This window comes from Aulonocara sp. 'chitande type north' Nkhata Bay, linkage group LG3 (genome assembly GCF_057382095.1).
Source record: "Aulonocara sp. 'chitande type north' Nkhata Bay isolate Kocher_YH1m ecotype deep benthic linkage group LG3, A_spYH_male_GT1.1, whole genome shotgun sequence".
Lineage (NCBI taxonomy): Eukaryota > Metazoa > Chordata > Actinopteri > Cichliformes > Cichlidae > Aulonocara > Aulonocara sp. 'chitande type north' Nkhata Bay.
In genome coordinates, this window is record NC_141346.1 from 76,807,542 (window position 1) to 76,822,924 (window position 15,383).

At 41.6% G+C, this 15,383-nt stretch overlaps 2 protein-coding genes across 2 annotated transcripts in view; both read left to right on the forward strand.

Moving 5' to 3' along the window:
* Positions 1-15,383, forward strand: part of LOC147337064 (protein NLRC3-like) — a 280,764-nt gene that overhangs the window by 136,465 nt on the left and 128,916 nt on the right. The gene's annotated exons all lie outside the window — the stretch shown is intronic.
* On the forward strand, positions 1,892-3,525 carry LOC147337068 (uncharacterized). The gene is made up of 2 exons (XM_086265993.1): positions 1,892-2,936; positions 3,320-3,525. The coding sequence occupies exons 1-2, from the start codon at positions 2,441-2,443 to the stop codon at positions 3,523-3,525; spliced, it is 702 nt and encodes a 233-aa protein (XP_086122119.1). The 5' UTR covers positions 1,892-2,440.

Below are 15,383 nucleotides of genomic sequence, written 5' to 3' on the forward strand. Positions count from 1 at the left end.
GCGGAGAGTGGTAAGAAGGGAGGAGGGGGTCTGGCTGTGTTTGTGAACGATAGATGGTGTAACTCTGGGCATTTCTCTATCAAAGAGACGCTATGCTGTAAGGACATTGAGCTGCTAGCGGTTAGCATGAGACCGTACTATCTACCACGAGAGTTTACACACGTGATTATGATAGCTGTGTATGTCCCGCCCTCTGCTAACGCTGCAGCAGCCTGTGAGGTCCTGCACACTGTAACCAGCAGACTCCAAACACAGCACCCTCAGGCCCTTTTCCTGATCTCTGGGGACTTTAAAGATGATGTAACCATTTAATTATGGTTACATAATGAATTATGTAATTAATTATGCAAAATGCAAAATGCTCAGCTGTGTCTCCAATCAAAGCTCTGTAACTTCAGAGGTGATGTTCATATGTTGACTAATGGTTTTCTTTCATTTTTGATGTACTGCAGAATATTTGTATAAAATCCAGGCCAGGAAAATCTCCTTCATGTGTTTCTGTGTTTTGTCTTCAGCTACGTTGACACAAAGGCCTCTGCTGTGACGCTCACACCTTTGATAAAGTCTGGAGAGTGTCAGCTTCCTGTTTATAGATACAAAAATATGTAATGTTGTGAACTCTGGCCGCAGCGGCGCAAGAAAAAGGAGAATTACGGGAAGCACTCACAACAGGTAAAATCCAAATAACAAAGTAAAGTACGATAAAATAAAAAACAACAAAAGAACAACACAATATACTTCCCCGTACTGTTACTGCTAACCTCTGTTAACCTAGTAACTCTTACCTTCTAACTGACAGCTGGTCAATAAACGAGCTCCATAAACGCTCCATATTCACCTTTACATGGAATATAAAGGGAAAAGAAGAAACACAGTGCTGTGTCAGCGTTAGACATATAGATATATCCTTGCTTTTAATACATTTGAAGGTGGGTGGGAGAGGTGCTTCTCCGCGTAGTCTACGGTCTCTTTGGGATCGGTAAAGCTTTTCCTCACATCACCATGGGTCACTAACAGCTTTGCAGGGTATAGCAGTCTGTACCTGACGCCGGTCATCCCACGTAGTCTTCCTCTCATATTTGCAAATGTGGCTCTGCGTTTCCAACAGAGGGAGGGAAATCTGGGAGGATGTTTATTTTAAAAACCCTTATACATCAGGTTCTTGTTCTCTGCAGCTTTCAGCAGAATTTCCTCACCAATGTGGTAGTAGTGCAATCTCAAGATGATGGGCCGAGGAAGATGACTTTGTTTGGGACGCTGGCGATTCACTCGATGTGCTCGATCGATGAGTGCAGTGCCGTAGCTCCGCAAACGCACATAACGCACACTGCGTAGGGCACCAAATGGCCGGTAGGGCACCAAAAAAATCAGGGTCGTAAAAAAAAAAAAGTAAACCATATTAATACTATAAATATCATATGCATTAATATGGTTAAACAATACAAAAGCAACATAAAACAATTTTCCCGAGAAAAGGGGTGAATCTGCTTTGTGCCCTGTCTCCAGTCTCCTCCTGGTGCCCCCCCACTCCCAGTGGTCTGTTCTATAATTGGTAAACACCTGTTTGAACATGGCCTCGAAACGGCAACAGGAGTCGGGAGCGGAGAAAAGAAAGAAGAAGAGGAAGCGTGATGAAACTCAGGCGTCGCTTGACGGTAAGGCAATGTTTAAATAATAATAATTTAAAAAGTTCATTATTGTAGCCCTTGCTTGCACGCTCATGTCCGTCAACTCTGTGATAGCTCCTGTTAGCAGTGTTCATACTGTGTTAACAAATGTTGCAAATGATTGATGTTGGGTAGTTTGTTTACGTTGTGGATATGAATATAGAATGGACTACTAAAAGCAACTCATCATGGTCACTCAATTGACGGTTTTCAGATAACGTTAGCAATCGTGAGTCACGATTGCTAACGTTATCGTGATTCGTGAGACTAGCATTTCCCTCCTCAGGTTGCTAGCTGGCTAACGTCATGCATGCTACTGATTAACCTTAACTTTGGGATAGGTCAGTGATGCAGTCAAGTATTATTATCAGATTAGACAAGATTACTTTGTATGTTGCTGCATTTCAGGATATCTATAAAGACGCATATCTTATTTATGCCATTGACGTCTGAACACATAAATAGTTCTCGTCTTTCTTTAGGTTCATAGATCAAGGGCGACATCTGTTGGTGAAACTGTAATATGAAACCTATATCTTCCAGTAATATAGATTTCCTACTTGCGCATTTATATCAAATTATGTACAGCATGTTTATATTGCCATTTGCCATTATGAAAATCTATACATGTAAAATATAGTTAGTAATTTTTAAATGTACCAGTGACTTACTTAATTTATTAGTCTTATAATGCAATCTTTCGTAGGCCTACTGTAGATTCAAAATTGTATTTCTGTAAAATCCCTGAATATTTTCTCTTGTATGCAGGGTCAATGCTTAAATATGTTCAAGGAGGATCTCAAGGACAGGATGAACCATCCAGTAGTAGTGCCATCCCTGGACATCAACCACCAGCCATTGTAGACCCTGCAACAATCCCTAGCCAAGAAGAACAAGAACCATCAACCACCAGTTCAGGTACAGTTCCATACACAAGTACCACTGAGAGTCCTGTCACTGAGAGACTATCAGAAAGTGACACTGTGGAGACATGTGTGCCCCCTTCAACCGATCCTGCTCTTTGGCCAGCTCACATTGTAGATGCTGATCGTGTTGAAATTGTGCGGAGAAGTCCTTTTAATGTCAGCTCTGATTTTAATTTTCCAAAGGGGCCTGATGGAAGAGCATTTCACACTAGCCTTAAGTTCAAAATTCTTCCCAATGGAGAAAAGGTTCACCGGAGCTGGTTAGTGTACTCACCGCAGAACAATGCTGTGTTCTGCTTTGCATGTAAGCTTTTCAGTGTGAAGGATATAAAGCTGTTCCAATGTTCAATTTTTGTTTCAGTATTTATTTGTAACAGTATTTTTAACCTCCTTTAACCTTATTTATTTGTTTAACTGTCATGTTTGTTGTTATTTAATTAAACAAATTCCACTGAGAAATTCAAAAGTATTAATGTTTTTTTTTTTTTTTTTTCAGTGGCGGGGGGGGCACCATAAAGCATTTGTGCTTAGGGCACCCAAATGGCTAGCAACGGCCCTGGATGAGTGGCTTCTCCTCGAGAGATAGCGCCTCCGCCAACAGGTGTGAACCAACTCAGTCATCTTGGGTCCCTCTGTGCCTTCTGGTATTCCTGCAGTTCTTAAATGATTCCTCCTGGAGTGCCTCAAGAGCTCCACATCTCTCATCTAACTTCTTTACCTCCGCAGACAAACGCTCCACAGTGGCCTGGAGAGTGGCGATGGTGTCAGAGTGGTTCGAGGCACAGTCCTGCAGTTCAGTCAAAGTGTTATCATGCCTGGCCACGTCGCTTTTTATGTCCGAAATTGAGGGCTGGATGCTCTGGTTCAAGGATGATATCTCGCCTCCTATGGTGGTAGAAATCTCTAATATGCAAGTGTCCAGTGCTAGTTAGTTAGTTCTAGTTCTAGTGGTTAGTGGGGCTTTATTTGATGATTCTAGTGTGTGTTACATTGTTGTCATATTGTTGAGTCGCAGAGCTGTACAGTGTTACAGTTTCTGTAGAGTCTGGTATAAGGAACTCAGATCCCTCTGTGAATAATGTTCACTGAAACTGATCTGTAGTTAATGAACTAGTCAGGATTTACACTAGAGAATGTTTCTGCCATTACATGGCCTGTATTTGTAGAGCGCTTTACTCGTCCCTGAGGACCCCAAAGTGCTTTTTTGCCCAAGGACACAACGACCGAGACGGTCCAAGCCGGGGCTCGAACCGGCAACCTTCCGATTACAAGACGAGCTGCCAACTCTTGAGCCACGATCGGCCCACATATTGTTGTCTTTTGTTGCAGACACCAAGTGTTGAGATCCTGTCTCAACCTCCTACATTCTTCCAGCAGGTTACACATTATTTTTTGTATTTGGAATCAAATATATGTGTCAGTTGGGCCTAGTGCAGGGGTCAGCAACCTTTAACACCCAAAGAGCCTTTTGGACCCGGTTTCCACGCAAAGGGTCAGGGTTCGGGAAAACACTGGGAGCCGCAAATACTTTGTGACATCTAAAATGAAGATAACACTGTGTATATTGTTTTTACCTTTATGCTTTGTGTGAACAACTACAGTGTGTTGCTTATGAAATCCATGAAGTGCTACAGAGAAAATTACATTTGATTTATGTAATGAACACATTTTGAGCTCTTAAAGAAATATAACAAAGGAAAGCTGAACTACAATGATCCATGTAGCAAACACAAACTGTTATATCGCCTTTGGGCTTTTGGAGCCTTGACCTGACTTTTAAAAAAAGCGCGTTCATGCAAACATCGTCGGGTCTGCCGTGATATGTTTACAACGGGACTTCTGCTCCTGAACCTCTGCGCACAGCGTCTGCAGGTAAGGTAACTTTATTTATACCCAAAGGCAAGGTAAATTTGCTTTACAGACAAATGACAGCATTTGACATCCCTTTAAAAACACACATACCTAGTAAATATATAAAACTCACTGTGACACATACTTTAATATTTCGAATCAAAAACAGTTCTTATTTAATTCAGTGACAGCAACGGGGACAAAGCTGTTTTTATAACGCTTTGTCCTGCATCTCGGAAATAGAAACCTCCGTCCTGAGGGAAGAAGCTGAAATTCACCCCTTAGAGGATGGGAACCATTTTTAAGGATTGATAAAGCCATCCTCTGTACCTGCTCAGAGTACAGGGAGGCTAAACAAGACTGTGGCTCACCTATCAGACGACTGGACCATCTCACTATCTGATTCAGAGAGTTTTTCTCTGTGACAGAGGTCTGACCGAACCATGCCACCAAACAAAAGGATAAAACAGACTCAATAAAAGAACGATAAAACAAAGTTAAAATGTTTTGGTCAATGTGGAAATGAACAAGTTTCCTAAGGCAATAAAGGTGCTGGTGACCCTTTTTACAAACTGATTTGCAATTTTGATCAAAGTTCAGTTTTTCATTGATTATGGTCCCAAGATATTTATATGATTGTACTTGCTCTATTTTCTGACCTTTAATTAAAGTGACTCCGTGCCCATTTTGTTGCTTCCTAAAATCAACAACCATGTCTTTTGTTTTAGATATGTTCAGCTGGAGATAAGACTCCTCCCACCACTGAACAAAGTCATCAATGACTGGGCCGTGGTTAGTTTCACCCTCTTTCAGTAAGCTGACAATAACAGAGTCATCTGCATATTTAATAATGACCCTGTTTTCATGTCTGCCCTGACACATGTTTGTATAGAGAGTGAATAATAAGGGCGATAGGACGCAGCCTTGAGGAGAACCTGTGGAGGAGAACACTGGGTCAGACAGAACCCCATTTATTCTCACTCTTTGTGACCTGTCAGTTAGAAAATCTAAAATCCAGCCCAGCAGGTTTTTCCTGATTTCAAACTGTTCTAAAAGTCTTTTAATTAAAATATGGGGCTGTGTTGTATTAAAAGCCGAAGAAAAATCAATGAAAAGAAGTCTTGCAAAAGTCCCTTTACTCTCTACATGTTTAAGAATCAGATTTAGTAAAGTCAAAAGTGCGTCCTCCACTCCTCTGTTGGGCCTGTATGCAAACTGCATTGGATCCAGCTGACCTTCAGTCTCTTCATAATCACATTTCTGAGGATTTTTTCAAAGACTTTCATGACAACTGAAGTGAGGCAACAGGCCTGAAGTCGTTTAGATTTAGGGACAGGAACCACGACTGCTTCTTTGCAAAGAGAGGGCACATGTTGTGTTTGCAAGGATTTGTTAAAAATAACCTGAAATATAGGCCTGAGTTCATCAGCACAAGATTTAATTAGGCGGCCACTAATATTATCAGGACCTGGCTCTTGTTCACATTGACTGTATGAAAGGCCTTTTTAACATCGCTGAGTTCAATGATAAAGTGCTGAGTATCTCTCAGTTTCTGTTTCAGTTCCCAAATATCCTCGCTGAAATCAGAAGAACTAAAACGAGCAGAAAACATGTTTAAAGCATTTGAAAATCTCTGTCTGAATTAAAACATCTAAAATGACCTGACTGCTGCTCTGGGGATTTTGAAACCCTGCTATGGTTTTCATACAAGTCCAGGCAGACCCAAAAGTTTTTGCAGCAAATTTGCTTTCAAGAAGGTTTTTGTCTGTTTTGCTTTCAACATCTCGATTTTCATTTCCTTGGTAGCTGTCTGAAAATCGGTAACAGCCCCTCTTTAAAGGCCTGTCTCTTTTTCCTTAAACAGGATTTGACACTTTTAGTGACCCATGGCTTATTGTTAGCGTAAATTTTAACGCGCTTACGGGGTGTAATCATGTCTTTACAAAATACTGCACAGGAGCTAGTAACATCCACCAAAGCGTCGAGATCATCTCCACAAGACTGAAGACGGGGCTGTACGAAGTCACTTTATCTCTACAGGACTGTAAGCTGTCGTCTGTGAGGCGTGAGCGTGTTTGTTTGAACACAGTTCACGGTGGAGAACAGCTGCTGACATAATGTGGATCCCAAGATCCATAACTGGCCTACCTGGGGCTGAAAGTCTCCATAAATGCAGGCGTTTCGGCGGCTACACCGGCTTCCACGAGTGTGACGCTTATTTTGAGAAAATAATAGAATATAAATGTATTTTTATATTTCAATATCACAATAATCTTCCAATGTAGAACTACAAGTTAAAAAAGAACTAACATAATCAAATCCACTTCAGCTAAATACTTCTCATTTATTTCCATCTTACATGCTGTGACTGCAGCCATTCCCACATCTCTGTGAATGGGACTCATGGACATGGATCAGTGGTTGTTGATCAATGGTCCTGAGAATCTGCATAATTAAGATGAAGGAACGGAGCTCCCAGCCCATCGTTCCTGCAGCTGCTTTCAGTCTTTATGCAAATGTCCTGTTTGTAAGACTGAAACCTGCAGCTGAGACTGAAGACGTCACCTGATGATGACGACACGTTTCTCCCACAAAACGCTGCGTCCAGATGAACAGAAGCAACAGACTCACTTTCCTGGATGATTGAGATGCATCAAGACTTCATTGTGTGTTACTTCTCATTCAGCACAGACACATTATTCCTGTTAGGTCATGTCAGCTGTCACTCAGTACAAGCACAACTGTGAACAACACAAACTTCTCTTCAATGTGTCACAGAAACACTAAGTGTGAGAGCCTGTATGACACACAGGACAGACTGTAAGCTCTGCTGGCTGCACAGCACTTTGTAGCAGTTTTCCAACATGTCCTCCACCCGTGATGTCAGTGGTGGGACCCCAGTCACAGCACTCAGCACCACCTCCTTTAAATGGATTTTATAGCAGTTCCTCCCGTTACTCGGTGCAACGCTTCTTAAATGTGTTTTTGCAGGATAAAACACAGCAGGTGGTGTAGAGAGGACGTCAGCTGACGGAGCAGAGGGAGGCAGACTGTGGATAAATGACAGAGTGAGAGGAGAGCAACCATGACAGAAGCACAGGTGTGGCAGATAGAAGTGGCTTTATAGACACTTATTGTCAGTCCTCGTGCATGCTGTGGAAATAAGTGTCTGTGTCATGAGGTGACATGTGAGCTTATCTTTGGTCAATAAAGCTGAACGACCAGTTTTCACTTTGCTTGTTACGCTTGTTTAGTGACGTCTGGGTTTCTGTGGAGCCCGAATTTTGATGAGTTCTGGTGAAATCATCTGAGATCATCTGAGCATCGGTGAAGAGTCAGCAGAGAAAGTGTGGGACAGAAGTTTGCTTTGGACACATGGACTGAAATCAAAAAGTAACAAACAGGATTTCCAATGGACAGTATGGAGAAGTGAAAGTACACAAAGGCTGTGCTGGAACACGTGTGTTACACTTTTTGACAGCTGAGAACAAAACACAATATTTTGCATCATCTCTGCAGTGTCTCTTCTTTCCTCTGCTGTTGTGCTTTTAGCTCCAAACTGTTTCAAATGGTTTGTCAGCAAGCTGACCTCTGACCTCTGCAGTACTAACTCCTGACCCGTACAAAGAGCGGGCGTTTCTGACCTTTGACCTGCAGCTGTATGTCTCTCAGTCTCAGTTCTTCTCTCCGTCACTGATGGAGCAGGTGTAGTTGCTGCTGACAGTCAGTCGTTTGTTTTCTCAGAGTGAGGCTGAAGTCTGAACTGTTCAGAGCATCAGGTCTCATCAACGTGCGCTGCTGTAACGCCGCTTTGTCCTCTGAGATCACCAGGTATGAAACCTGAGTGCTGACAGAGCAGCATGTTCCCCCTCATTCACCTCCACCACCACAGCCAAGGCATGCTGGGAAACTGAGGACACACAGACGGAGAACTGAAGTGTCTGCTGTGTGTTCATCTCAGAGTCCTCACAGGTGACACATTAGCTCCAGAACACCAAGCCAGGTGTTTGAAGCCTGACAGGGATTCTTCCCATCCAGAGGGAGGATTTAGCTGCACAACAATGAACATTAGTGTGTAGTTTAGAAACACAGACTGTGCCTGCACTGCATCTAGTGAAGAAAAGTGTTACTGCGAGAGAACCAGGCTCCTTTAAAGCAGCTGATATTAAGGTTGAAAAATCAACAATAAGCTGATGTAATCAACGTTTCACAAAATGGTCAGCAGCTAAAATCTGGAGCCGTTCTTTGGTGGTAATTAACAGTTTGTTCTTGTTAGCTAATTATGTCATTAAAGGTAGCAGCAGAAGCCTTGTGTTGAAAGCCCATTCACTCACACATTCACACAGTATGTGTGTGTCTGTGTTACACTGTGGACATCCCTTCTGTTGGAGCGCCATCTTGTGGCAGGTTTAAGAAATGTTCTTCTTGTAAATCCAAACTGATGCACCTCCATAGCAGACTGTGGAGGCTTTCAGTGACATGAAGACTTGATTTATACTGTCATATTCTCCTGTTACACAAAGCACAGCACGCTGAACATGGATGAACTGAAACTCCCAGCATCTGACTGAGGAAAAGCACAAATCATTCTCACACTGACTCCTGCTTGATTTTAGATTTGCTTTCAAATCCTCACACTTTCATATGAAGCACTAAATGGGCTCCAGACTGTTTATCTCAGCTTGGTTGGTTGTGCACCGTGCACAACACAGTGAAGCCACTAAAGGGCAGGAAGCTGACCACACAAGAAACAGAATCTTCACAAGAGATGTGTCGACAATAATCCTCCCCCAGCACAGAGTGGCTGGAGAGGTGGTCAGGATCAAAGGAATGTCTTGATCCTACAGATTGAACTAAGACCTGTAAAATTTAAGAAACACATTCAACAATTAGACTCAACAGGGGCCATTAGGAAAGCCACAATGTTCACAGAGGGGCCATGCAGCTCACACTTGACTGTGACTCCTGACCAGGGCTGGACTGGGAGAAAAAAATGGTCCCGGGCATTTTGACTGGAGACCGGCCCACCAGGTATTAAAGGAAAAACCATGAAGCCTTTGAATGAAAACAAACGCTGTTGTCACAGTGATGGACGCTGTCTTGTTGGTATACATGCATCAGTCTAATAATCTTAAACCTGCACCATCCTCCCTGTCCTGGTATTCTAAACAGGAAGTAGACTGTTGGTCGAGTTAACCTCCTGAACATCTACAACACACGGTGGAAACCTGACATTAAGACAGAGACTAGAGGTGAGACATGATCATTGCTGATTACTGATGACAGATTTAGATATATTTTCATAAACCTTTCATTTGCCACATCAATAAACAGCACGGCAGGGCAAAATATGTTTTCTAACATGGCAACCTTTAAAAAGTGAAAGGAGACAGAAAGACAGCTGAGAAAGAATCAAACTGACTTTTTGATGCATTTTACACACAGTACTGGTGCAGAATCTAGAAAAGGTGGGAAACACTGGCATCATATGCAGTACTTACTTCTGAAGAAATTATGATGGCACCCTAAAAAATGACTATGTACAATAATGGATTTCTATACATTTTACATCAGATGAAAACGTTTGTTGTAAGATTCAGATAATTATTTATTAAAAGTGAGACATTTTAAATGAGAACAAGAAAGAAAAGTATGTCTTTGTGCCCCCCTCTCCCTGTTAATGCCCTACCTGCCCCCCTGGCAACACTTTGCTAGACCCGCCCCTGCACAGTTACCAGCTGTCAGCTACACAAAAAGGATCCTGGTGTTATTTGTCTCTCAGAAACAGTTCATAACTTCAACTCATTTTGGTTTTGTCATGTTTTGTTCTTTACATTGTCTTTCTTCTATATAATTGTTAAACATTTAATAAATATGTCTACAAAAAGATTTTAAAAATCAGACATTTCACACAGACACCCAAATGATTTCTGACTGATGAAGGGGGCTGAAGGTGCCCTGCTCTTGCCCAGCTTCTGCTGCTCTCTCCCTGCTCACTGTCAGCAGCTGGCAGCCTCGGTCCTGCCTGAGACTCTTCATCTATCAGTGCCAAAGAATATGGGAAATAGCAACGCACAACATGCACATTACAAAACAAGCACATGAATCAGCATTACATTCATTAGTGAAGTGCTGACGTTCGTTCCTAAACTTTGGGCCTTAATTAACATCACTGTGAACTAATGTTTGCTTTCACAATTAACTCCAGAAAACCTGGAATCCACATATGAACATTATCTGTGCAAAGACTTATGCTCACGTCACACGAGCTGATAAGGAGAAGCCAAACCTGGAAGCCACGACTTTGTTGAGGGTGTTTTTTGCAAAGTTCTCTCCACAAATTCACATTTTCAAACTACTTCAACATCTCACTCTGTGTGTTCGTGTGTCTCTGAGCTTCGGTGCAGGATCATCATTAAAATGGTGGGAAAATTGCAACGACCACAGCACAATGGATCAAGTTACAAAAATTAAGCGATACTGACCAACGCACCACAACGACTGTGTCGCACGACACAGGATGTGATGTCACAACTGGTGCGAGACTTGCTGGCCTGCTCCTATGAGGGTTGTTTTCCGGGGAATATATTCAGTTTTAGCATTTATATTCACTGCTGACTGTAACTACACTCAAACTGTTAATGCGATCTTATTTTAATAAACAACACCGTCATATGCAAAACTGGGGTGGCACTTGGGGTGGCAAGAGATCATTTTGGGGTGGCACTTGCCACCCCATGTCTTCAGGGGAGGATCTAGAAGGGTGGCATGCATGCCACCCTTCTAGATCCGCCCCTGAAGACATCACATGTTTGCAAAAGTGCTCTAATGTTTTCGGAGACAACCCCTTGGCTTCCGTACTTGCGCATCGCTGTTCCACTGATGTATTGTTGTTCTAGTTAGAGTATTGTTGTTAGCCTATAGCCTATCATTCAGCATCGCCTCACTCGAAACGCGCAATGGGTGCTTCGACTTACAAAAATGTTCCACTTACAAAAATGTTCGACTTACAAAAATGTTCCACTTACGAAAATGTTCGACTTACGAAAGACCCTCGGGAACGAATTAATTTGGTAAGTCGGGGTTCCACTGTACCTTACAGTGTAAACAAGTATGACTAGGTGTCTGTTGAGTCTCAAGTAAGTTGCCTGCAATGATATTTAAAGTCCAGCAGGTGTCAGTATGGAGCAAAACAGCAACACTGTGTCGACACAGTATCGGTACAGTTTGGGGAATGTGCTGAAACGCTTCACGAAGCCTCATCTACCCATCACTAAACAAAACTAACCTCAAACCTGAAATCCTTAGAAAGATATGCAGGGAGACGTGAAGGAGACGACACAGACGAACCAGCGACGAACACGAGACAACACACACTATAAATACACAGAGGGGAAACTACACACAGGAGGGAGGCACGGCCGATTCTGATTGACAAGACGAGACAGGGGAAACGCAAACTGAACACTCTGGCATAAGACACAGACCTTCACAATAAAACAGGAAATGCAGAAGGAAGCCACATAACAAACCCTAAAACTAGAACTCAGGAAACACTAAAAAACTAAGGAACCATGAGAAGGAACCAAAACTCAAAAAACACTGGGCCACCCACCCAGGACCATAACACTTCAGATCTGAGCAAGCACGCTGCCATGGGAACGTGACATTGACAGAGAAACCCCCGGATCCTCCCCCTGACATGACCGCTGTGGGCAGACCTCCACCCGCCCCACTCGGGAGTGGAAACACAAAACATTATTTTATGTCATGTGCTGGAATATACAGGAAATAGGTTTAAATGTTAAACACATTTCATCAAGTCAAAAACAGCTATAATATAATTTAATCTTTTCTTGATGCATAAAATAAAAAGATTAAAAACAATAAAACAATTAAAAGAAAGGCTTTTTAATTTGATTCATTTCTATATGATGGATTATGCAGAAAAAGTCTCGGGCTGAAACGTCTACTTTCTACTTTATTACGTATTCAAGTCGTGTTTTTTTAAAGAGTAAAGTAACCAAATACTTTTGAAAATAAGTAATCAGTAAAGACATGGGATTACTTAGTAACTGAGTACTTATTTCCAGTAACTTGAGCAGCACAGCTTGTAATGAAGTAAATGTTGTGTATGCTGTGAATGAAAGAGAGCCTGGTGAGGTGAGTCAGTCTTTACACAGCTCTGTTAACAACATGTTGTTGCTGCTGCACAAAGATCAGGAATGCTGCAAACTGAATCTCTGCTGCAGGCAGTGACTCGTTTTTCTAGTTTAAACTTCCCTGGAAGATTGTTCAACTTGAAAACAGCCAACATCATTATCAACACCTCTCACTGTAAACTCAAACCATAAAACCCTTAAGGATCCACGGCCTTATGGTTCTTTAAACTGATGATCTTAAACATGTGAGCTCATCAGAACTGAAAATGAAGACAACCAGTTGGCTCAATTCTACCGAGTGCAGCTACATTTCAAGCTTAAATACATTTCTCCTGTAACTGTGTTTTCTTGGCCTCCATCAATGAAATACTGCACAGTTTATATTTAATAAATATGCAAACATTTTAAAAAGAAAACATGTTTAAGATAGTGTAAGTACTGTTGAATATGTTAATGGCAGGTTTGATGAAATGACAAACGTGGTCAGTCTGATGTATGATCTGATGCAAACTGCAGTTCTGTTAAATACTGTGTTGACATGTTGATGCGTCACAAAGATCAGGTCTGCTCCAAATGAAACTCTGCTGCAGTTACCAGTGTTTCCAGTTTAAACTTCCATGGAGACTGTGTGCTTGGCTGAAAACAGCAGCATCATTGAAACACGTCTGATTGTCATGAATATGATGTGAGAGCGAGCAGAGAGCTGATGCTGACTTCAGTAAAGAGCTCAGCTGTGACTGACTGTGTGGATTATATATGTTATACCTGGAAGTGTCTCTGCATGTCTGTGACTCTGGATTAATGTGATCCGTGAACAACTTTGTGACGTCTGCATGTTAGTGATGGTCTCACAGTAAAGTCTAGAGTATTACATGAAACACAACCTTATTGACGCCACTGATTTGTGTGTTGTTTCCCAGAACACGCGACTCTTAGCAAGACATTCTTGGAGATACACGTTTACCTCGTAAAGTCTGGTTAGCGTTGCTGAAAGGTTTTAATTCAACCCAAACGATGATGCTGAAATAAAAGTCCGAGACAAAACTGTTTGGTTCCAGTGTGTCCAAACTCTGATCTTGTGTTTCCTATATTAGAGCTGGAAAGCTGCTGAACACGTTTCCATGTTAGTTCCTGCAGCAGCCACTGAAACAGCATTTCTACAGTCCAGCACTGATTCAGCTCATAACAAGGTTCAGGTTGGTTCCTGCTGTAGACTCTAATAAAAAATGACTATCTATTACAAACCTGTTAGGTATTTTGATACCATAGTAGCATTTACAGGATATTGTTTTATACAGGAAAACTGTTACTCAATAAGGCCCAACTACTAGTTGTTTTTCTCTTTCTCTGTGACCCAAGAATTAATGTGAGACTCACAAGCTGGTACCCCAAGGTCGAAAACACCACAGAGATGAGACCACTTCCTTACTCCCATCCTCCCTTTTTCTTTATCTCCTGGAAAAGGCTCGTTAAAGGCTAGGTGGTTTGTTTCAGAATTCACTGATGAAAGAACTCTGTATTTTATGTCTAGGAGTGTATTTTGCTGGGATGATCATAAATTGTAGCTGAGCTGATAAACTACACACAGGATACTTCTTTGCTCACAAGGCAGGAAGACGTTTCCTTATTTGGTCTGTACCGGTTTGAACTGGGAAAGCTGACACACGAACCCTTTTTTTTCATCTATATAAACTGCTGTGTATCAAATAAACCTTTGAGTTGATTTGGGAAGGCAACCTGAAGCAGTCTGTGTTTCCTTGTTCTCCCAAGCTGCTCCCGGCGCTGTAACTAACCCAGCTGAACGGCATACCTGAGTGTTACTTTAAATAATTAGGAATCTTAGAACGAAAGGACAGAACTCTGCTTATCGCTCACGCCACGGAGGAAACCCGGGACGGCAATTTCCTTCAATTTTGGTGTCAGAAGTGGGATCCCTGACAGAAGGTAAATATGCGTCTTTCATATTTATATAAAGACCTATTATACCTCTCTCAGTGATTGATCCATAAAGAAACGGGATATGCTGACGAAGTTTCACTTAGTGATCCAGAGAGATACACTGACGACTTCCTCAGTCCCCGAATAAAGTAAATTAACCCTTGTGTGGTGTTGGTGGACACAGGAAGTTGCCTGTTGTCTTGAATATTTTAATTTTGTTTAAAAAAAATAATAATTAATTAATTGTTTAATTAAACGTACGTTAAAAAGTGAGAAGTTGCTCACTTAGAAAAGTGACACAGAAAGTTGCCTGTTGTCTTAAATACTTCTCGTTAAGTGAGAAGTTGCTCACCAAAGAGTGACACAGGGAGTTGTCTGTTATCTTGAAACGTACGTTAAGAAGTGAGAAGTTGCTCACTCACAGAAAGCTAGTAAATAATTAAATTTAATTTTGTTAAAAAAAAAAAAAAAAAACGAAAGAAAACTGAAAACGGGTCTCACAGACCCGATTACCATACAAGGGTTAAAAGCAGTAAATTAAAAGCAGAAAGACACAGGAAGTTGCCTGTTGTTTTACGAGAAGTTGCTCGTTAAGCGAGAAGTTGCTCGCTAAGTGAGAGTTGCTCACACAAACAAAAAATTGCTAGCAATAAATTTAAAGTGACCTCAGCTGTGCCGCAGCGAAAATACTAACCTAAATCCTCCTAGCGTGTAAACCCCTCTGGAAATCACTGAACATGGGTCAGAATTATTCAAAGACCACAGACAGGTCCGATAAAAAATCTAAAGTACCTGTAAAACCAAAAATTAATAAAATACAAAATAAAGTCTCAAATAAC

What these genes read in the sequence shown, in the direction of transcription:
- LOC147337068 (XM_086265993.1), top strand. Translation starts at nt 2,441, where the DNA reads ATGCTTAAATATGTTCAAGGAGGATCTCAAGGACAGGATGAACCATCC. An exon ending in GGATATAAAGCTGTTCCAAT is followed by an intron (nt 2,937 to 3,319) that starts GTTCAATTTTTG and finishes TTACCTCCGCAG; the next exon opens with ACAAACGCTCCACAGTGGCC.